This window comes from Coloeus monedula (assembly GCF_965178545.1).
Source record: "Coloeus monedula genome assembly, chromosome: 28".
In the NCBI taxonomy this organism is placed as follows: domain Eukaryota; kingdom Metazoa; phylum Chordata; class Aves; order Passeriformes; family Corvidae; genus Coloeus; species Coloeus monedula.
In genome coordinates, this window is record NC_138808.1 from 2,359,704 (window position 1) to 2,380,624 (window position 20,921).

At 45.8% G+C, this 20,921-nt stretch overlaps 2 protein-coding genes across 3 annotated transcripts; one reads left to right on the plus strand and one right to left on the minus strand.

The window, feature by feature from the left end:
* Window positions 1–2,102: 2,102 nt before the first annotated feature.
* KCTD9 (potassium channel tetramerization domain containing 9) lies at window positions 2,103–9,683 on the minus strand. Of its 2 annotated transcripts, XM_082298432.1 has the most exons (12): window positions 9,600–9,683; window positions 8,476–8,597; window positions 7,815–7,858; window positions 7,548–7,644; window positions 7,302–7,360; window positions 6,545–6,673; window positions 6,036–6,103; window positions 5,850–5,945; window positions 5,066–5,215; window positions 4,710–4,815; window positions 4,322–4,455; window positions 2,103–4,138 (listed from the first exon to the last, which is right to left on the minus strand). In XM_082298432.1, exons 1-12 carry the CDS (start codon window positions 9,645–9,647, stop codon window positions 4,022–4,024), a joined length of 1,170 nt encoding a protein of 389 aa, XP_082154558.1. In that variant the 5' UTR covers window positions 9,648–9,683; the 3' UTR covers window positions 2,103–4,021. The 2 variants fall into 2 exon arrangements, with proteins under 2 accessions (XP_082154558.1, XP_082154559.1); XM_082298433.1 differs by lacking the exon at window positions 6,545–6,673.
* Window positions 9,684–11,065: 1,382 nt separating this feature from the next.
* CDCA2 (cell division cycle associated 2) lies at window positions 11,066–20,654 on the plus strand (the record flags this gene model as incomplete). The annotated part of the gene is given in 16 exon segments (XM_082298290.1): window positions 11,066–11,576; window positions 12,153–12,283; window positions 12,876–12,993; window positions 13,539–13,735; window positions 13,950–14,028; window positions 14,405–14,640; window positions 15,237–15,324; window positions 15,842–16,053; window positions 16,461–16,539; window positions 17,145–17,197; window positions 17,833–17,973; window positions 18,463–18,637; window positions 19,146–19,357; window positions 19,804–20,490; window positions 20,492–20,545; window positions 20,547–20,654. Coding segments are annotated over 16 exon segments (3,081 nt in total).
* Between the last annotated feature and the right edge of the window lie 267 nt (window positions 20,655–20,921).

The following is a 20,921-nucleotide window of genomic DNA, read 5'->3' on the forward strand; positions in this document are numbered from 1 at the left end:
GTAAAAAGGCAGTGTGGGATGTTGTTCCAGCACGTTACCTGCTGCCTCAGAGAGGTTGTGCAGTAACTCCAGCTCTGCTCCTCTGGAAAATGTCCTGGAAATGTGCTCTCACCTCACTCTTTATAACCAAGAGCCCCAGTGCCTCCCCTTTCCCAGCAGGAGATTCCATCCAGTTCCCTCTCCCGGGCTGCACTTTGGGCGCTCCTGTTACAGAGACCGTCACGCAGCACCAGTAAAGCCCATAATTGGAACACCCCGGTGCAGCAATTAAATTCAGCTGTTTTCTCTAAGAGCCATAAAAGTAACAGCCTTGCTTTTAAGAGGTTGTAAATCCCACACTGGGATCCAGCTGATCCTGCTGGGAAATGCAGGAGCTTTTCTGTCAGTGACTTCTGGTTCCTTCAGAAAAAGTTCTTGGGTGTTTGAATTTGTTGAGGGTGTGAAATGGGTGAGGAATTGAGCTCAGTTTTTAAGAATCCTGGAATGGTTTGAGTGGGAAAGGACCTCAAATTCATCTATTCCCACCCCTGCCATGGGCAGGGACACCTTCCCCTATCCCAGGCTGCTCCAACCTGGCCTTGGACACTTCCAGGGATGGAGAATCCACGATCCAGGCAACATCTTTATTTCTATCAGGCATGAAGGAAAAAACCCCTTTGGTGCTCAAACAGGAGCCTGTGGTTGCACAAGTGCCCAGAGCAGTTTGAAACCCTCCCCCTCCTCATTTAAATCAAGGTGCTTTGGTGTTCTTTGCTCTGTAAAATGCCAGGTGGGATCAAACTGGACAAGTCTGTGATTGTGAATGTACTTTGCTGGCACGATGGAGTTTCTGGGGTGAATGGGATTCCCAAATCCTTTTTAGAAGGGCCTGGAGTGACAGGACAAGGGGGAATGGGGTTAACCTGACAGAGAGGAGGGTTAGGTTGGGAAAGAATATGTAGTATTTGGTTTATAGTAGGAATAATTCCTCCCCTGTGAGGGTGGAAGGGGCTGGGATGGAATTCCCAGAGCAGCTGGGGCTGCCCCTGGATCCCTGGAGGTGCCCAAGGCCAGGTTGGACAGGGCTTGGAGCACCCTGGGACAGTGGAAGGTGCTGGAGATGGAATTGATGGAAATGATCTTTAAGGCCTCTTCTAACCCAAACCGTTCCATGATTCCCTGTTTTTAAATCTTGAGAGTTTGTGCACTGCAGATTTATAAAGATTTATTTGCATGCAGCAGGTCAATTCAGTAATTTTGACAGCAGAAATGGTGTTTTGGGGTTTTTTTACCAACCTGGCAGCTCCTCTGTTCCCTGTTCTCCAAACATCCTCTGCTCCGGCTCCCCCAACCTCTTGGAGCTTTAACAGATTAAAGTAATTCAGTAAGTCAGTAATTCCGGGAGGATTTGGTGACTCTTAGCAGAGTCATTCCTCCTGCCCCAACGCTCCTCCCACTCACGGCGAGGGCGGCCAGCACCGAGCTCTGATCAAGCTGTGAAAACAGCTGGGTTCAGGGGAGCAGTGCTCCAGTTCCTCTGGCGTGGGCACCAGGATTCACACAGGGATCCCTGTGTTTGGGGCTCCTTCCTTCCCTGGCGAGCCTTGCAAAGATGAGCATTATTCAAAGGTGAAAGATTCGGACATTTTTTAAAGAGCTTTGCCCAATAATTGCACCTCATTAACCACCACTTAACCTGGCTCTAATGATCTGTCCTGAACAGCTCTGAACTTTTTCTCCACAGGTTTCTGGTGCAGCCACAGGAACTGGACTTTTCTGATCTTTGGGTCCCTTCCAGCTCAGGATATTCCATGATTCTCTGATTATTCTGCCTCCAGCTATTTTATTAATATGAAGGGTAGAGACAAAAAAGCTGAGAAGTCTTGGAGAGGAATGACAAACCAAAAAAAATTCCATGCAAATTCTCCCAATTAATGGCTCAGAACACTGCAGGAACCCCCACAGCACATTTGTTTTTCCAGCCACTATTTTATGCTTAAAACCAAAAAAATTCTTGTTCTTCTCACACAAGCCAGGTAAGATTTGGGGGTTTTATTCAAATGAAGACAACCAAGCCACTTTTCTCTTTCACACTTTTTATTAATGCAACTTAAATTAGGCTGGAACCTGCAAATTCTGCACAGGGCTCTTTACACAGCTCCGTCCTGGCAAAAGAGGTACCTCAAATCCAGCTGTGAGTGATGGTGCCACATGCTGTGATTGCTCCATAGTGCTCCAGTGAAAGTTCAAAGAGGTTTTATACACAGTGATTATGAAAATAGAGATATATATATATATATATTTTCCATACAATAGTTTTACTTCTGCCAGCTACAAAATATGATAAAGAAAAATAATTCATTTGTTTCTCTAGCCCTAGGAATCTTCTACTGCAACAGACACAACATTCCCACTGAAAGCCATGAGGTGGGAGAAAGGACTCTGAAGTCACACTGGAACATTTCCCTGGAATCTACAGGTCATTTCTCCAAGGATCTAGTGTTGTCCTAGAGCCTGATCCAGAGGGATCTGCAGGAAATAATCCCAGTTCTGAACCTCGTAGCTCTGGGATTTTGAGCCCTGCATGGTCACGTCACACACGCCTGAGTCAAACCAACTTGGAAAGGAGGGAGAATGCTGCAATTCCCCCCAAACACATCATCTGCTGACCCCAGATCATCACTGATCCTCCCAGACTGGTGGCAAAGCAGCATTTTTGTAACAACTGAGACAACGAGACTTGAGGACAGAAAATTGCACTGCAAGGGAGAGACAACCCCCAAAGAACTGTGGAACTCCAGCTCCTGTGGGACTCCAGCTGGGATCCACTGTTCTTACTCCTCCTGTGTATTTCTACAGTAACAGCTTGATTTCCTTAGATTCAAGGTTAGTTTTAACTTTGGGGTGGTTTAAGCATCTGAGGTAAGTTCTTGATGCACCTTCTCTCTCTTTTTTTTGGTATAGTTTCTTCGTGTGCTTTTTGATTGTGTGTAAAATAAAGGTGGTGTGAGCCGAGAACTCCATGGATCCTACGGGGAAGCAGCTCCTTATCCACGGCTGGGGGTGCTGAGGCCTCTGCCCTGCACAGCTCACCCACACCAGCAGCTCCACCTGCTTTCTGCACGGGCACAGCAGGTGTGGGAGGGCACAGGGGGCACCTGGCCCCAGGCAGGATGCTCCTACACCACCTGAGGCAGCCCAAACGAACAGGGAGATCCAGCTGGGAGACAGACGATGCCCAAGCTTTCAGGGGGTCTTTGCATAGTAAATGGAAGGGAAAGGGGAAGATTCACCTGCTGAGCTCATGAGGGGAGGGTGGAGCAGGAGCTGGGGCCCCTCTGCCTCTCTCTGCTTTGGTGACAGCTCTGCCCTTTCCTCTCTATGCTGAATTCACCCCAAAGGGTGAAAACTCTGCAGGAACCCCAGCTGGGAGTGGTCAGGACATGTGAAAGGAGGATTTTTCTCACCAGCTGTGACGGACAGTGCACCTCCACACTCGTTTGGAGAGGATTAATTAAAGACATCCAATTTCTGAGCAGGGATGTTCCCACCAGCTGCCACCCCAGCAGAGCCCTGAGCACCCCCTGGGGACACTGAGCCACCCCTGGCACGGACACAGACTGCAACTACACCTGTAAACCTGAACTTGGTTGCTACTGTACAGGAGTAACATTTTCTATCCATATTGCAGCTACAGATTCAATAAATAGAATTGCATATATTGTGCTTTATAAATTAAAATGCATTCCAAAGTGAGGCAATGCTAAACAATGAAACCATTGAACCTTTCCCCCCTCCAAAGCAGCCACACTCTGGTTTCAGCACCAGCCCACTTCTTCACTCTGCTCACAGAGGTGCAAACTCCCTGTTGGTACCTCTGAAAACAAGAAGTCCCGCCCCAAAAGTGATCAAAAAGAGTTTACCTAGGCACTACTGCAAATGTAAGGTGGCTAACAACCATGACTTGAACTCAGGAAGGGGAGGAGGTGAAGAAAGTCACGATGAATGTTTGGATTCCTTCCTCTCCAGCAGGTTCTGGCACCTATCTGACACTCTGGGACATGTGCAGGGGTGTCAGCATCTCCTCAAAGATGGCTCCTTTCACGTTAGAGCCCCTCAAATTTGCTTCTTGTAGGTCACAACCTGATAGATCACAATTCTGAAGGGGGAAAGGAAAATTAATGTTAATTAAATAGACCCAGAACTCTGTTCAGAAGTTTAACTCCATTTACCTTAACTCCATTCAACTTTGCAGCTGGAGAAAAGCCAGCAATCCCCCAAATTACCAGCTTTTTGCATACATATATGTATTTATATGTATAGGAAATGAATCCTAACTCACTTCCAAGTCAGTCCCTGCCAGCGTGGCTCCTCTGAGGTTGCAGTTCTTTAGTTTGGCGTTTTTCAGCGTGGCCACCCGCAGGTTGATCCCCGTCATCTGACTGCCCTCCATGTCCACCCCCTTCAGGTTGGCACCTGCAACACACCCACACAGGAGGTTTGGAGGAAAATCAGCCAGAAAGGCAGCAGCTCCACATGATGCTTCCTCAGAGCTGGGTAAACTGGGAGAGGTCAAGGCAGAACTGGGAATTTAACGATTATCTGGGCAGAACCAGCCCAGAGCTGCGGGCTTTTCCCGTGGATTGTACAAACACAGCTGAACTTTGGCCACACAAATGTACAGGCACAGGGCTGTTCCCATGAATAACTAACAGGCAAAAACGTCTTACCTTCCAAATTAGCTTTAAGGCCTGATGGATCTTCAAAGTTGCAGCCTTTCAGGGATGCTCCCTCTGCGTTGGAACACAGCATCTTCACCCCCTGCAGGTTTGCACACTGGCAGAGACAGGATGGGAGTCACGAGGGTGTGAAGAGAAATACCAAAGATCAGCAGAACACAGATCTGAGTTCTGCATTGCAACTGAACCCCCCCCAAAAGCACAACCCCCGTTACTGTGAGGAAGTGGGGAAGCATTGGGAGTGGAACAACCACAGAAAACATGGGGAAACTGATTCTTTGTTCCAATCCCTGTTTTTTGGGACAACTCCAGGGCAGGCCAGGTTCCCCAGGGTGCAGCATCCTTACATCCAGCACAGATCCTGAGAGGTCAGCTCTCTCCAGGTTGGCACAGCACAGGTTGGCGTGGGACAGGTTGCAGCGGCTCAGGTTGGCCATCTTGAAGTTGATGTAGCGAAGATCCAGGCGGGAAAGGTCGGCTCCACTGAAATTCAGACCCTGGAAAAGCCAGTGAACCCCCCCAAAATGGTCACAGAAGGGAAAGGGGAGGTCTGGACACAAAGGAGTTAGAAGAAACATGTCTGGGTAGTTGTGTATATAAATCTATACAGATAAACAGATGTACTGAAACACTTCCAGTACCTGAAAGGGGCTGATAAAAAGATGGGAGAGATTTTTTATAGGGACAGAGAGTGCCAGGAGAAGGGGCAATGGATTTAGAGATCAGGTTTAGATGGGATATTGGGAAGGATTTCCTCCCTGTGAGGGTGGGAGGGGCTGGGATAGAATTCCCAGGGAAGCTGTGGCTGCCCCTGGATCCCTGAAGTGTCCAAGGCCAGGCTGGAGCAAGCTGGGACAGTGGGAGGTGTCCCTGCCCAAGGCAGAGTGGAACAAGATTATCCTTAAGGTCCCTTCCAACCCCAACCATTCCATGGTTCCATACAAATATTCACTCACAAGATCATTTATTCCATTACATAACACCAGGGAAATATAAGTGCAAAGCTCTCACGATCTGGATTTGTCCTTAAAACAGGCTGTGGTTTTAGACTGTAAGAGGGCAGGGTTGGATTAGGTGCCAGGAAGCAATTCCTGGAGTTTTGTTGGAAAGACAAAGCCTGAGTTCCCTCACCTGACAGCGCAGCTCGGACTTGGTGGGCGTTGCCAGCAGGAATCGGACAAACTCCTTCCGGGAGATGGGAGAGTGATCCTCAGCTGGCTGGGAGTTCTGGGGAGAGGCGTTTCACAGGGACAGCACTCAGTTACACATTCTGGGGAGAGCAGGACCTGCATCCCAGTGTTACAGAGAGCAAGCTACCTTAATAGCAACTTCCAGGTGCTCGATGAGCGAGTCGATCCCAAAAAACCTGGCTTCTTCCAAAACCCCTACAAACAAAGCAGTGCTGGTTATTCCAGGGAATTGCTGATCCAGAGAGCAGCACCCTTCTCTCCCCTTACTGGAGAACAACCACACACATTACACTGGATGTAACTGGGGAGAGAGGAAAGGTTTGCTTGCAGCTAAAAGGAAAAACATAACTCAGACACAACATTTCCAACACCAGCAATAGGTTAAAGAGATCAACTCCAGAATTCCAGCTATTAATCCAGTATGGATTTTTTAATGCTCCAAAGAGAAATAGCAGCCTGTCCTCATTAAAGCAAGCACATGGAGCTGCACTGCCGAGAATAAATCCACCAAAGGAAAACTCCCAACCACGGGAAGGAGCACACAAAGCTCCCTCTGGCTTCACCACGGGCACTTGAGGGCAAAGCTTTAATTCCAAGGAGGAATAATTTAGGAGATGTCAGACAGGTAATACCTACCTAGCAAATTAATGCCATCATTTACAATGAGCTGTCCGTGACGCAAATAGTTCAAAATGGGCTCAAAATACTCGGGACTGCGGTCAATGAGGAAAGCTCCTCTAGGATCTTGCTTATTCCCCCAAGCATCTGTTTCCACAACATATATATATATAAAATTACTTTTGCTGTAGTCATAGAAGAGCATTTGCTTCAGTTTTCAGAGTTTTTAATTACTGAAGGGGACTGGAATAGCAAACATTCCACTTGGAAGGGTGGTTCGGAGAGAGAAGGAAGGAAAAGAGAAGTGGGGGGGGAGGAAATCAGCTTAAAACGAACTTGTTCCTGCTCTGAATAACTCAATTTATTATCACATACAAAACAATCATGGCTAGATAAAAGCAGCACTAAGATTTTAGCCTGATTGTCTCCCCAAGGCTGCCTCGTGCAGAGTTTGCTCATTGGCTCTGCTGCCAAAACTGAGGAAGATGCAACAAGATGAAAACTTCGAATCAAATAAACAAACAAAAAAAGGACCCAAACTATTAACAGTGCATGGGAGGTGTATTTGCAGTTTGTGAGATGATCAGCATGAGGTGGTGAAATGATAAACACAGAGAAATAAAGTTATTAAAAAATAATTCTCTGTCCTGATTTGGTACTTTAACATACTTTGGATATTTTAGTTTATGGACAGGAGTCTCAGCTTGACAGTGCCTTTTGCCCACTTTGCTAATTAATTACTTAAAAATAATCAAGTTTATCTCAGTATACTCACCTTTGTCTTTAAACATGTGTGCCAACATACTGTCAGGTTCTTTGTTAACCAAAGTGCTCCTAGAAAACAAAAGCAGCCCAATTTTATTTTCCCTTCATCTGTAAATGTTAAAGAATTAATTTCTTGCAAAACTGTGGTGGCAAATACAGAGAAAGCTGCAGGAGTCAGAGACCTCCTCCTTCACAGTAAGTTATTTTTTAAGGTCTTTTGCTTTATTGAAATGAAGTTTTTGAAGACCATTTTTACCGGGTGGTGGTGAAGTATCTGCCTCCCACATTGAGAGTCAGCCAGTCTGTGTGGGACCCTGTCAGCTCCTCCTGAGCTCTCCCATCACTCTGAGGATCTGCAGAGAAGAAACAAAGAAATAATTGGAGAAATTGTGACTATTCCTTAATAAATTCCCTATGGAAATAGGTATCTTCTGAAAACACCACAAAATAAAGTCTTTGCTTTATATGAAAGCAAAATAAACTCTATTAAATAAAAGGTTAAAGATAAGAAATATAGGCTCACCAATGAAGGGCTCCCCTTCACAGACAAACAAAACATCATCATCCCTGAGAGAGGAGGGGGCAGAGGGAAGAGAAAAAGAAAGTTAATAATAATTTATTGTTCATCTAACTGACAGTGGAACCTCTCCTGATTACTTTCAGGTAAATTATGACCAGTGGCCATTAGCTGGAACTTCTATATCTGGTTTTTATCTGTATTTTGCAGGTTCTTGTGCATTGGAATGGACTGACTTCACCAGAGATTTTATCTGTAGCAGCCAGGTAGAGACCACTTGTGTACTCAATTAATTCTTACAAAAGAGTTGCTTTTCTCTCCAATCTGGGACCATTCTGTGAGGCCAAAGCAATGGGAGAATTTGTCTCCTTTATAGAACCCCCCCCCCCCCATTCCAGGGCTGACTGGAATAGTGGGGATTTCATGGCACAAACATTGCCCTGGAATCAACATAGGAGGAGGTGAAAAGGCCTCAAACACAGCTTGTATCAAGTTCTGAACCAATAAAAGGTTTGAAGCTCAAAAGACATGAAAGGACCTTTGGGCACCCTGGCTGGGAATGATCATATCTGATTTTAGGGAAAGCACTGGTTATTGATGAAGGAGGATTAACAGGTTAGTCTCTTAATCCACATCCCTGATTTGCCTTTTCCTGGCTGATCCTTACCTAATCAAAGCAATATCATCAATGAGCCCCCCTTTCCCATTGTAAACACTGGTGGCTTTTATCCCAAGCTTGTTGCTGGCCACAGAGAGCAAATCTGAGAGAGTCCCATACACAGCCACGACCTGGGAGAGAGAGGAGAGAGGACGCTGTGAATAAAAACAAACCCATGAAACCGTGCTCCAAAAGCTCTGCCTCTTCAGACTTACCAGGGCTATTAGGGGGAGCAAAACCCATTTGGACCTTGACCAAAAAAACAAGGGAAAACACCAACTTTGGTGTTGGAACAGAAAAATCGGGTGACTTGCACAGCTCCCAACAAAACTCACTGCAACAGCAGTGAGAGAATAAATGCTGGTGCTGTAAGAATATAATGCCGTTATTTATTTCTCTGAAGAAACAGTGTTACTTGTTCTGTTCCAAGGCTCTCCCAAATCTACTTCCCTCCCTAAAAACAAGGATTAAAGGGCAGGCACACGAACTGTCTGCACTCAGGATAAGGATGGGAAAATCAGGATCATGGACACGATTCAGCAGAACTGCAAGGTTTGAATGCGGTCACATGAACTTCTGCCCTCAAGATCCCGGTGGAAATAGCGGGATCATGGACAGAATTAACAGAAATACACATTAAAGCACAGTCACATCAACTTCTGCACTCGGAATGTGGATGGAAACAACAAGATCACGGGCTCTGTGTGGAACTGCATCCCAGGGCCTTTTCCTCTACTGGACAAGCACTGGTTGGGCCTAAAAATCCCTATATTCAGTCTTGAGACGATTTTAGCGACGTTTGAAACAATTAATCACGATTATTCCCAGGGTACCCCCACGCAGGGTCAGTCTTCCTCCAGAGCCCTCATCCCCCAGGCTGCGCCTGACACGAGCAGCCGGGCGTGACTCCCTAAAGCCACGAAGCGCCTCCACCCGCGACAAATCCCCGCCTGTCGCGATTCCCTCGCGATTCCCTCCACAGGCAGTGAGGGGGGGGAACCCCGCGCCCCGCTCCCCTCCGGCACCGCGCGGCGCAGGCCCGGCTGCCCCGGGAGGCTGCGGAGAGGGCAGGGCCGGGCAGGGGGCCCGTGAGGAGCGGGACCGGCCGCGGGCCGCCCCCAGCCCGGCCTCACCTTCCCGTTGCGGGCGCTGCCGTTGACGAACAGCGTCACCCGCCTCATGCTGCGCCCGCCGCCGCGCCGCCACCCGGAAGGGGCGGGCGCTGACGGGCAGGCCCCGCGGCCAATCAGCGCCGCGCGGCGCCCCTTGCCCGCCCAATGGGCAGCGAGGAGGCGGGGCAAAGCCGGGGCGGCAGCCAATCGTGGCTGGAATGAGCCTCTATATTTGCATAAGCCCTCTGTGATTGGCTGCCGCCCGTCACGTGCGCGCGGGCCGTTGAATGAATTCATTTAATTATTTTTTTTCCCCCCCCGTACCAGAGCGGTGCTGTGACCTAACGGCTCGCGATCCCTCCGCCGGCTCAAAGAGTCCCCCCTATCCCCGCCAAACCCCGCGGACCCCCGGGCAGAGCAGCGGGGCGGGGTCGCCCCCCACGACCCGCCCTTGCTGCGGTACTGCTGGAGCCGCGGTGGCTGCGGTGGGCGCGGGGGGTGGGCGAAGGGGCGGGGGCGCGGAGGGATCCGCGGGGGCGTGGCGCGGTTTGAAAGTGTGAGGCGGGCCGGGCGCGGCGGGTGAGGGGCCGAGGTGAGGGCGGCGAGGCGGGGGAGCCCTGGGCGGGGAACCCTCGGGGGTGTCCGGGAGGCTGCGGGGGGTACGCGGGGTGCGAGTGCCCAGGGGGTGCTGCAGGCCAAGGGAGCCCCGGGTTGGGTGTTTTTCCTTCGTCTGGTGGCTGTAATTGTGAGCATCGGCCTCCTCCGCTGAGGCCTGAAAGCACAAAGGAAGAAAGGAAAAAAAAAAAGAAAGGAAAAGGTTGCTCACGCGTTGTTAGGCAGCGTAATTGTGGTGATTTTTTTTCTATAAGTGCAAGTATTTGCAGAAGTTTCAGAGTCACGTTATTGAGTTGCACGTCATTCGCTTCAAATCCAAGAAACTAACTGCAAAAAAGTATCAGCCTTTTAAGGTTCCTGGTTAAAAGTTAGCGGTGTTAAAAAAATGCATTACTAATGTTGTTTCTTGTGCTGGTTGCTTTCCAAGACTTGCCTTCTCTTTCTGTAGATACTAATTAGTGTTATTAAAAATAGTATTAAACTGCTAATATTTGTTGTAACAGAGCAAAACAGTCACTCTGTGACTGTGATTAATTATTTCCTGCATGTATTTTATACTAATGTGAAGTTTGACAGAGGGAAATCACAGCCTTGTGTCTCTTTATCCTGTCTATAATGTGGGTTTTTATTGTTCTGTGTTTTTCTTTCTGTCCCAGCCCCTTGTGTCCTTTCCCTGCAGCTTTTGGGGGATAGATTTCCGTTCCCACCCCGCTGTTAAACACCTTGTCCAGGAAAAATGTGGGTTTGGGAGAAGCTTGAATATGCTAGTGAGCTCTGCTCTTAGCAAATATTAATTATTTTTCTTTTTAATAGGAAGCTGTAATTACAGGAGCAAAGGCTGAGTGAATGTTCCTTAAAAGAAGTCACAAACAATGCTCAGAGGATCTAAAACTCCCCTGAAAGTTAAAGAAAATGAGAGTGGTTGTCCTGAAGAGAAGAAAAAGGCCTCTTTCCCTCTGTCAGAAGACCAAAAGAGCTGCAAAGTGACCAAATCCAAAGTCATCAGACCATCCAAGAAGGAGAATTTCACTGATGGGAGCCAGACACCGCCACAAAAACGTGCCCTGAAGTGCCCCAAAGGCCCCGAGGAGGATTCGTGTCACCCCCGGGGGGTTGGTGTGAGCTGGCAGCCCCCTGGGAGCTGTTTTGGGGCACTCGGTGGGGAGGTGCTCAGTGAACCCCCCTTGCCTTTGGACACGAAGCAGGATTTTTCCTGTGGCCAAGCTGTTCCCTTGGGAAATGACTTCTACTCCACCCCTGAGAGGGACAAAGTGGAACCTGATTTTGGACTATGTGAACAGAGGAAAAGACCTGTTGATTCTGCTGCTGTGACAACTGCTGAGTTTGGGATTGCTCAAGAAAGTTTTACCAAACGACCCACGGGTGAGGCTGGGGTGACAAATGACTTTTGCCCTTCTCAGAGGGGCTTCTCCAGGTTGTTTAGTCCAACCTCGTGCCAAAAAGCTCCAATTTAGGGCAGGTTCAGGTGATCAAGAGTTTGAATATGCCCAGGAGCACACCCTGAGAGGCTGTTGCTGCAACGTCCTTGTAGGATATGCCATATATAGGATCATTATACCATTTGACTGTATAGGATATATCCTACATAGTTGAATGCTCCCTGTTTACCTCTCCTCACTGGAGGATGTGTCTGAGTTTCACAAGGGAATTGCAAGACAAATTCTGCCAGTATTGGTAGACACTTCCTTAACAAGCAATTGAAAAACTAAAAGACAGACTTGGTTTGTGATTAGTTAAATGTTAACCTGGTTTTAGGCACTTAATTTCATTGTTCAGGGAGGTTTCTTGGGCTGAGCAGGTAACTTTGTATCTTAGAATAAGTAGTGTTAATCACCCTTAAAAATGATAAAAAATTACCATTAAAGCTTTAGATATTACAAGATACTTTTCTGGTGATGTGCTTTTTCTTTTTAACCTCTCTTGTTGTCTCCTTTTCAGGGACTTCCCCAGCTTCACTAAAATTTAGGAGAAGATCAACCGTTGGATTGAGGGGATCACCAGAAAACAACACCCTGATCCGGTACCTGGCCCAGCACAGGAGCAGCAGGCAGAAAGAAGCTTTCACACAGGTGAGAGTCCTTCCCAAATACCTGAGGTGGGACTTTAATTCCCTCCTGGAACCAACTTGTGCTGGGAGAAGGGGAGGCAAGTCTTGGGAAGAATCCAGCAGAAGGGATAACCATGGCCTTAATTTGCTGGTGTCCCTTGGTCACCTGCCTTCAGGATAAGGGGGTGTTCCAGGTTCTGGTTCCTCTCTGTAGAGGCTGGGATTTCTTCTCTGTGTTGAGCTTGCTGCTGATTTTAACTTTTGTTACTTTCCTGTGTTTGCTGCGCTTCATTTTTGCATAATGAAAGTGTTGCTGGTCCCAAGTGAAGTCAATCTTAGCACAAGTGACTTGGTTACAATCACATTTGTTCATAGCTTGAACTATCCTGGGCTGTCAGAAAGCAAATTCTGGACTAGAGGAACAGATTAAATGCAATAAAATGTAACAGATTTCTGGGTGAAGTTCCTTTTTTCCTTATTTTACCATCCAGCTACAACTGCAGCCAGATTAAATACAACATTCTTTGTATTTTATGTCGAAGTACCAATACAAAACATTAAAGCTCAAATGGTGAGGGAGGAAATGCCTGATGGGGTTAATTTTGTTTTGGCAGATCAGTCCCTTTAAACATGCAAATGTGAGGTCGCTGAAGGACAAGATCGATGCTTTTCAGACCTCCTTTGGATCCCTGCAAGAAGCTGAGGGGGAGGCTTCCCAGGAAGGAGGTTCCTGTAAGTTGATTAAATATTCTGATCAGTGATTGATCTTAAATATCAGCTCTTCCTTTAGGCTAAAAGGTATGAAACTAAAACCACTCCTTATAGAACAAAATATTCTTCCTTTACAAGGCTTGGCACAGGTGTTTGCGCTTGGCTTGGGGTTTGTTTTGTTTGTTTAAACTGTCTTAATGCATCCTGAATAGTGGTTTCTCAGAAAACTTGTATTTTTGGGACTCTTTCCTTAGTTTTAGTTCCTGGATTTGTACTCTTTGATGTATTTCTCACTAAGCATTCATGTTTTCACATTTCTTTCCATGAAACTGAGAATGGTTTTTATTTTACTTCTCTGCTGTTGCTGGTCTTAATAACATTTATATGAAAAGAATCACTTACTTTGTTTTGAAAGTAGATCTAAAAAATGTGTTCTTCTCCCTGCCTAGAACATTACCTGACTTTTTGCACCTCTTGATGAAGAAACACAAAAAGAGAATTCACTGAAAAACCTGAAGTTTGTCTTTGTGGTTTGTTTGGGTTCTGTTTATTTTTAATCGATGCAGCTCAGAACAAAGCACCTTTTAAAAAAGAGCCAAACCTGGAGCAGTGGAGTGAAGAGTTCATGTTGGGCAACAGAGGAGCTGCTTTGAAAGAAAATTTAAGTGAGAATGGGACCAAGAGCAGCAGGAGTGGCCCCAGGATCTGCAGCATCTTGTCCCCACACCGAGCTGTGACTGTCACTGGCCCTGCTGCTGCAAAGGTGCTTTGAGCTGGGGAGAAACTTCTCAATTAGACATTAAAATAGGCAATTTTTTCATTTGCCATGTCTAATCCTTCTAAGCATTTAGCCTGGGTGCTTTGGGAAAATAAATTCAACTGAAGTAGTGGATGATTGAGAAAACTCTGAAATCTTTGTGGGATTAAAACCCTCCATAGTTTGTGCTGTTGTAAAAATCCTGTAACTTTTTCTTTAGGAATGGGTTTATGAGCAGCAAAATCCTATTAAATCCTTGGAGACTGCTGTAACTGGAGATATCCTGGAAACAGGCCATGGTAAGAGGATTCAGCACTGTTACAACCTTTGTTAAACTCTCATTAGGAAATAAAAATACTGGCATATTTGTCAGGAAGTGTTTCAGCTGATATTTGTCATCTTGTCTACAATTTAGGATGCAGTAGAAACCTGATGGAACTTTTCCTTCATGCAGTGCTCCTTTTTTTTTTTTGTATGTTTTACAAATTTCTGAAAATAGCAAATGTGCATGTGACACAAAAAGCCAGAATTTACAGACTTGATGGATTTTTGGGGGATGTTTCTGCACAGGTTCTGTGGAGATGTGTGCCCTTCTACAGCTCATGTTTTTAGTACTCAAGTTCTCTCAATTTTCCTTCAGCCTTTCAGTGTCACTGCTCTCTCCTTGCTCTAAAGGCCACAGGTGTGGGCACAGCGCTGGTGGCACGGGCAGTGATGCTGTGGCAGATCTCAGCACAAGGAAGGTTGGGTTTGTGGAAGGTGTGAGCCTGGGAATGCTGGATGGAAGCCAAGCCCCCGTGACACCGCCCCGAACAGGGAATATTCCCAGCAGTGACCTCTCCCAGAGCGGCTCCCTGCTCAGATCCATCCTGAAGAAAACCCCCGGGAGGGAGCTCCTGGACAGCTCAGAGGTTGGCTCAGTGCTTGGGCTTAAAGATGCTTTGGTGACTGATTGATGGGGATTGGGAATGATTTGGAAATGATTGAAGGCTGCTTGGTCATCTTGGAAGCTTTGCTTGGAGCTTTCATGTTGTGAGAGGATCTGTAGTGACCTGATTGTACCTTCCAGGACCTGAAGGGGTGACAGGAAAGATGGAGAGAGACTTTACAGAGGTCTGCAGTGCCAGGACACAGGGAATGGCTTCCCACTGCCACAGGGCAGGGATGGATGGGATATTGGAAAGGAATTCCTCCATGTGAGGGTGGGGAGGGGCTGGGCTGGAATTCCCAGAGCAGCTGGGGCTGCCCCTGGATCCCTGGAAGTGCCCAAGGCCAGGCTGGAGCAGCCTGGGACAGTGGGAGATGTCCCTGCCCAGGGCAGGGGTGGCACTGGGTGGGCTTTAAGGTCCCTTCCCACCCAGTTCATTCCATGAAATGAATGTTTTTGAGTTTTATTCATGCAGCAAACAATTAGATAGGTTTAAACAAAACAATTGATTATTAAATGCTGCTTAGAGGACAATATTTTAATTAAATTGTATTGAACTGTATCATTTAAATTTGACAGGGATACTCCAACAGTGCCATTGACAGAGGAGGAGGTGGATCTGCTGCAGTCTCTGATTGTGTAAAAGCCTTTGAAACATTGCAAGCAGGTCAGATTCCCCTTTGTAAGAAAAAAGAAAAAAACCTTGGTTTTCTTTATTTTTTTTTAAATAGGTGAAGTATTATGTGGGATCATAAGGTTTTGTCTCTTTGCTAAATCTGGTTATTGGAATGCATTAATCACCACTGAATGCATATCCTGCTGATGACATGGAAAACAAGATTGCCAAGGAAAGGAATGTCTATTAAAAAAAACTAATGCCACTCCAAAACTTCAGAAAGTCTCGTACACCAGAATAGAATCCCTGATTTTTAAAGGAATTTTACACTTTTCAACTGAAACGTGGGGAACAGGTGGTCACTTTTAGTCTGTTTCTTCCTTAATTTTTTTATAGTGTAATAAATCGAGGCTGAAAATCCTGGCTGGCCTCACAGGCCCTGTAAAGGTTGTGTTTTGCTGTTTGTTGGGGTGGGGATTTTTAGGGGAATATTAAAATCCCTTGCAAAGCCTCTGCTCTGTGCCAGCTTCCCCTTCACTCAGCTGTTTATTTCATTTTATTCCAACAGAGAGAACTGAGAGTCAGAGCTCCAAAACACCAAAGAAGAAAAAAGTGACTTTTGGGGAAGTTCTGAGCCCTGAAATCTTTGATCAGACCCTGCCTGCCAACACCCCCTTACGCAGAGGAGCCTCCCCAGGGTGTCCTCAGGGGCAGATCCCCTGTGCAAGGCCAGGCCTCTCTGAAGAGCCTTTGCCCCAGCTGGATTTTGGCTGGGATGATGTGAGTTTGTTGTTTGAAGTGGCAAAACCCCCTCTACTCCCTGTGAATGGTCAATTCTTGTGTAATTCCCCCCCAGCCTGCTTGGTTTTGCAAAGAAATTGCTGAAATACTAAAGTAGAGTCTGCTTGGAGTTCTGGAGTCACACTGAGAAGTTGAGTTTTTAGGAATTCTGAGCAGCTCTTTGGCCTGGAGGTGTTCTAGAAGGTGTCTGAACCTTGAAGTGGTTTTCCCTTCACTTTTTCTTATATTTTGATGCTCTGTTTCTTTTTGCCACACAGAGCAAGGGTGTTTTCTTTAAGGAAACAAAATAAAACCGCTTTGTCTGCTCCAAACACTGATGGAAAAGATGTTTTTCAGGATATATCTGGTAGAGTTTATTGCTAAAAAATGTCATTTTTTGTTTGAAGGAAGGTGTTGAGCCTCTCCAAGAATTCCTGGAAGGATCTGTTGCTGTAGAAACCCCTTCACCTGTTGAAAATGCAGAAGGTAACCCCAACTTGTGTTTTTATCTGAATCTTTGTGTACCTGAAAATTGAGAGTTGAGGGGTTTGGTTTATTTTTTTGTCTGTTTGTTTTGGTTTTTTTAAATACAGAAGATATATTTCAATGATGCTAAAATTTGAATGGTAGCATCTAAATTTCAATGCTTTCTTCTGAAGATCTTTGCAGTGTTTACCTGACTTCAGGTTAATTGGATCTTATTTACACTTGTGGTATTTTTCTATGAATATTTTACTGCTTAAAGTAGTTTTTTTTTAGAATCTTGATTCTGATACTGTAATTTTTATGATTTTTAAACAGCAAGCCCAACAGCAAAAGAGTTGAAAGTGGGCTGTGCATATTTATCTATGAAAGCTGTGACTGTGCTGATTATTGTTACCAAATCCTCACAAGCTGAGTTTTCCTGTGTTTTGTAGAGCAAGGTATAATTTTTTTATCTTGCCATGCTTGATGGTCCTCAAGATTAAGTTTCTACTCGAGACTAAGGTGGCTGGAGTGCATAATACCAGAAATGATATAGATAATTTCCTTAAAATGGGATTAACTTGCATTGGAAATGATTAAAAATCCTTTTTTATTTTCATTTATAGTAGCAGAGACTGACAAACCTGACATGATAACTCTTTCTTCTACTAAAAGGAGGGTGAGTTTCTTTAGTGGTAACATTTATTTGGTTTTTTTTGAACTTCCTCAGGTGGAATTGTTCTCTTTTATCCCTCTTGATGCTTAAAAGTGTTTTTGCAGCCTCAGGTATGAGGATTATCTATATCCAGGATATGGAAATACCTCCTGTTAGTGCCTTCAGGAAATGAGATTTTTCAGTGGAAATGATTTTCCAGTTATTAAAAATACAGCCTGATACTTAAATTGACAATTCCTATTGAATTTTCCAGGAGCTTTTCCAAACAGTCTGACAAAATGTTTTGGTTGCTGGAATTTCAAGGCACAGAATTGATTGTACAACAAGAAATGCTTTCAGGTTTCAGTGTTGGACAGCTCTGGTGGGAGGGGAAGGCAAAAAATAGAGGAATATAAAAAAAGTATTTCTTAAAAGAAATAACTGACAATGAAAATTTACAGTGTCTTCATTATTACACAGATAGGACGGGATTGTACTGTGTGAAACGAGTCTGTAATGTTTGACTTCCAGTTCTGTCAGCCCCTAACGAGGTGATAGATATAATTAATTCCAGTTTGATTCTTGTGCCTGTTGGACTCTGGTGGGTTTTTATGAGCAGCAGGTGCCACCCAACCACCCCAAATCCTGTTCCTCTGCAGTGCAGAGCAGTGGCAGAGGACGCTGATTGTGGCAGCTCGGGAGCCACAAACACTGAGAATGACAAAGACACTAAAAATCCAAGAAGGAACAAGATTCAGAGGCAGAAGAATCCAACCACAGCTGCTCCCAAAAAGACCCAGGTGAGTGCCAACCACTGCACTTGCTGAATTCTGCCTTTATTTTTATTTTTATTTCTCTCTCCTTGTGTTTTACAGGATTATTTTAATCTTCCTGTTGCTGCCAATACTTTTCTTCTTCATCCCCATCTTGTTTCCCTGCGTTTCCTGCCCCATCCCTCTTCCTTACTGACCTGAGGGCTTGAATTTTTGTAGGGCAAAAAGGATCTTTTTGGAGAGAGGTGTTTGTGGGTCCCTTTTCAGACTTGAGGGCCAAGAAATGAGTTTGTGATTCTTCTCTAACCAAGTTCTTGCAGAACCATGTTAGGAAAGTCATTCTTCTTTGCTTTAAGTTTTTAGATTATTCTGTAGATGGCAGAAGAAGTGGAACTTTCCTTTTAAGGGGAGCAGTTGTCATCCATCAAAATCCAGTAATGGGGTCACTGATTGAAAAATACTGTAATGGATGATTAAAATTTCACTGTGCTTTATTCTCCTTCTCAATCTTTTCAGAAAACAAAATACCCAAGCTATGGGAGAAGAAGAAAGAAAAAAGTCAAGAAATCTTTATATGGGGAAAGAGAAATGGCTTCCAAGAAACCCCTTCTCAGTCCTATCCTTGAAATTCCAGAGGTTTTCTCTTCTGTCTCATCTCCAAACTCATCAAAGGCAGATGCACTTTTTACAGGTAATTTGGGTTTTAGTTTTATTTTGCTTTTCTCTCTGTTTCTTCTGATGTTTTATTTCAACAGTTACATAAAAAACCTGTTTGTGGTTACCTTGAGTTCATTGGTAATGAGCCCATGAAATCTTTTCTGCCTTTAATTGCTTCTGTAATAGCAGAGGCTGGAGGATCTGATAGATTATTCATGTCCAGCTGATCAATTCAATTCTTGTTGGACTCCAGTATAAATCTGATTAAAAAATCCCCTACTTTACTTCACGTACTGATATTTTCATAGCCTTTAAAGCTGGTGAGTTGGGCATGAGGAGTTCAGGGATGTGCAGAGATTTCTGTTGGGTTTTTTTCCCCTGCTTATCTGGGGTGGTTGTTTAGAAGGTTATTTTTATACAAGTAAATAAGTAAAATAATATATATAATATATAAAATAAGTAAAATACTGTGAAGCTTTTCTTGTAACGCATAAAAGAATTTGTATATTCATTTAAGTAACCATGTGTTTGCTGTCACTCAGAGGGTGCAGGTTTGGGTGATCCCAAATCCAGGAATGCCTGCAAGGACACTCCCCAGGAGCCAGTGGCTGGAAGGGTGCGAGGGAAGGAGCTCTGTGCAGCTGCTGTGTGCCCAGGCCCTGGGCTCCTGGAGGAGGCAGCAGCCACCAGCTCTGGCACTGGAGACTCTGAGGTGCCAGGGAGCCTGGAGTGTGCTCCTGGCACTGCTGCTGAGGTAACTGATGGGCTTAGGGATCACAGAAGTGATGTTTGGGGGGAAAAAACCAGAGAGTGAAATAAACTGCGGAACAGGCAGCCTGGAGGCCGTGGAACCTCCATCCTTGGAAGGAGGTGTTGAGCATTCAGAACTCAGCTGAGCCTCTCAGCACCCTGGGCCTGTGGAAGGTGTCCCAGCCCATGGCAGGGGCTGGAATGGGATCATCTTTAAGGTCCCTTCCAACCCTGGCCATTCCAGGATTCTCTGCTTCCCAAGCAACCTCAGTTTGGCCTCACACCGAAACGGATTCCAGCCGGCAGGACTCCCTGTCAGTTGTTGGGATTTGGGAAACTGACTTGGTGAGGAGAACAGTAGCCAGCTCAGCTGTTTGAAACTGGCTTCTCATGGATTATCTTTTGCCTATATTTAAAAAAAATTAAGAATTATTTTTTTTATCCCCCCAGCTTTCAAAGACTGTGCCAGATGCAGAAGGTGATTTGGATACCTCTGAGTATTTCCAGCCAGGTGAAGAGACTCCACGTGAAAAAGAAGCAAAAGAAAGCAGTTCCTTGTTAGAAAAGAAGGAATTACAAGGAAATCTCCTACGTGGGCTGGAAGTTCTGGAACAACAGGATGTACAGGAGGGTGCCCAGAGAACCGAGTGTCCTCAGAAGGATTCTGTCAGAGGTGATCCAGCAAGGGGAAGAAGAAGAAGAAGCGGCAGTGCCTTCTACTTCCCTCCAGCTGGAAACCTGGAAGTACCTGGGACTGATGTTGCAGTTTCCTGTTACAGTGTGGAAGAAGTTCTGTCAGCTCCCCGGCAGAAGGAGGGATCCCCCCAGCCCTGCAGGAGGAAGAGCAGTGCCAGTGCTGAGGGCAGGGTGAGGCGCAGCATGAGGCTGAGCAAGGATGCAGCAAGTGAAGGACTTGCATGGGTTCAGCTTCTCAGTGAGATTCCCAAGCAGCCTCCCCTCCCAGCTGCTGCTCCCAAAGCCAGGAGAAGCATCAGCACATCCATCCTGGCAGGATCCGAGAATGTTCACCACAGGGAGCAAAACCTCCTCCGCTTCCCTGCCCCAGGGAAGGAGAACGAGGGCTCTGCTCCTCCTGCTGCTGGTCCTGGCAGGAGGGGCAGAAGGAGAAGCATCTGTTGAAGCCACAGCTCGAAAAACACCCTGGGCTCCCACCCAGAGAAGGAGAAACACCAAATTCTGGGTGTGGGAAGGACAGGAGTAACCAAAAACACTCGGAAGAAGCAGAAACTCTTGAACTGCAATTGAAAGAGGTCTCCGGCAGCTCTGATTTTCTGAAGTGAAGGTGGCTCTTAGAGCCTTGTGTGTGTTCTCAAGTGCAGTTTTCTTCTCTTTCCTGCTTATATTCCTCACTTATTTTCTTACTCATTTTCTGGATAACTTAGAACTCATTTTCCTTGTCTTGGTGCCTGCAATGCTGGAAGATCTGACCTGTGGGAGACTGGCTCAGAGCACTGGTCTGGTACAGTTATGGCAGGTAATGAAGAGAATAAAAAATTCTCCCAGATAAATGTGGGTTTGTCTTTAGCAGTTAAACCATGGTGTAAGAT

What these genes read in the sequence shown, in the direction of transcription:
- KCTD9 (XM_082298432.1), bottom strand. Translation starts at nt 9,647, where the DNA reads ATGAGGCGGGTGACGCTGTTCGTCAACGGCAGCGCCCGCAACGGGAAG. An exon ending in AGATACTTCACCACCACCCG is followed by an intron (nt 7,361 to 7,547) that starts GTAAAAATGGTC and finishes TTTGTTTTCTAG; the next exon opens with GAGCACTTTGGTTAACAAAG. An exon ending in ACCTGGAAGTTGCTATTAAG is followed by an intron (nt 5,946 to 6,035) that starts GTAGCTTGCTCT and finishes GCCTCTCCCCAG; the next exon opens with AACTCCCAGCCAGCTGAGGA.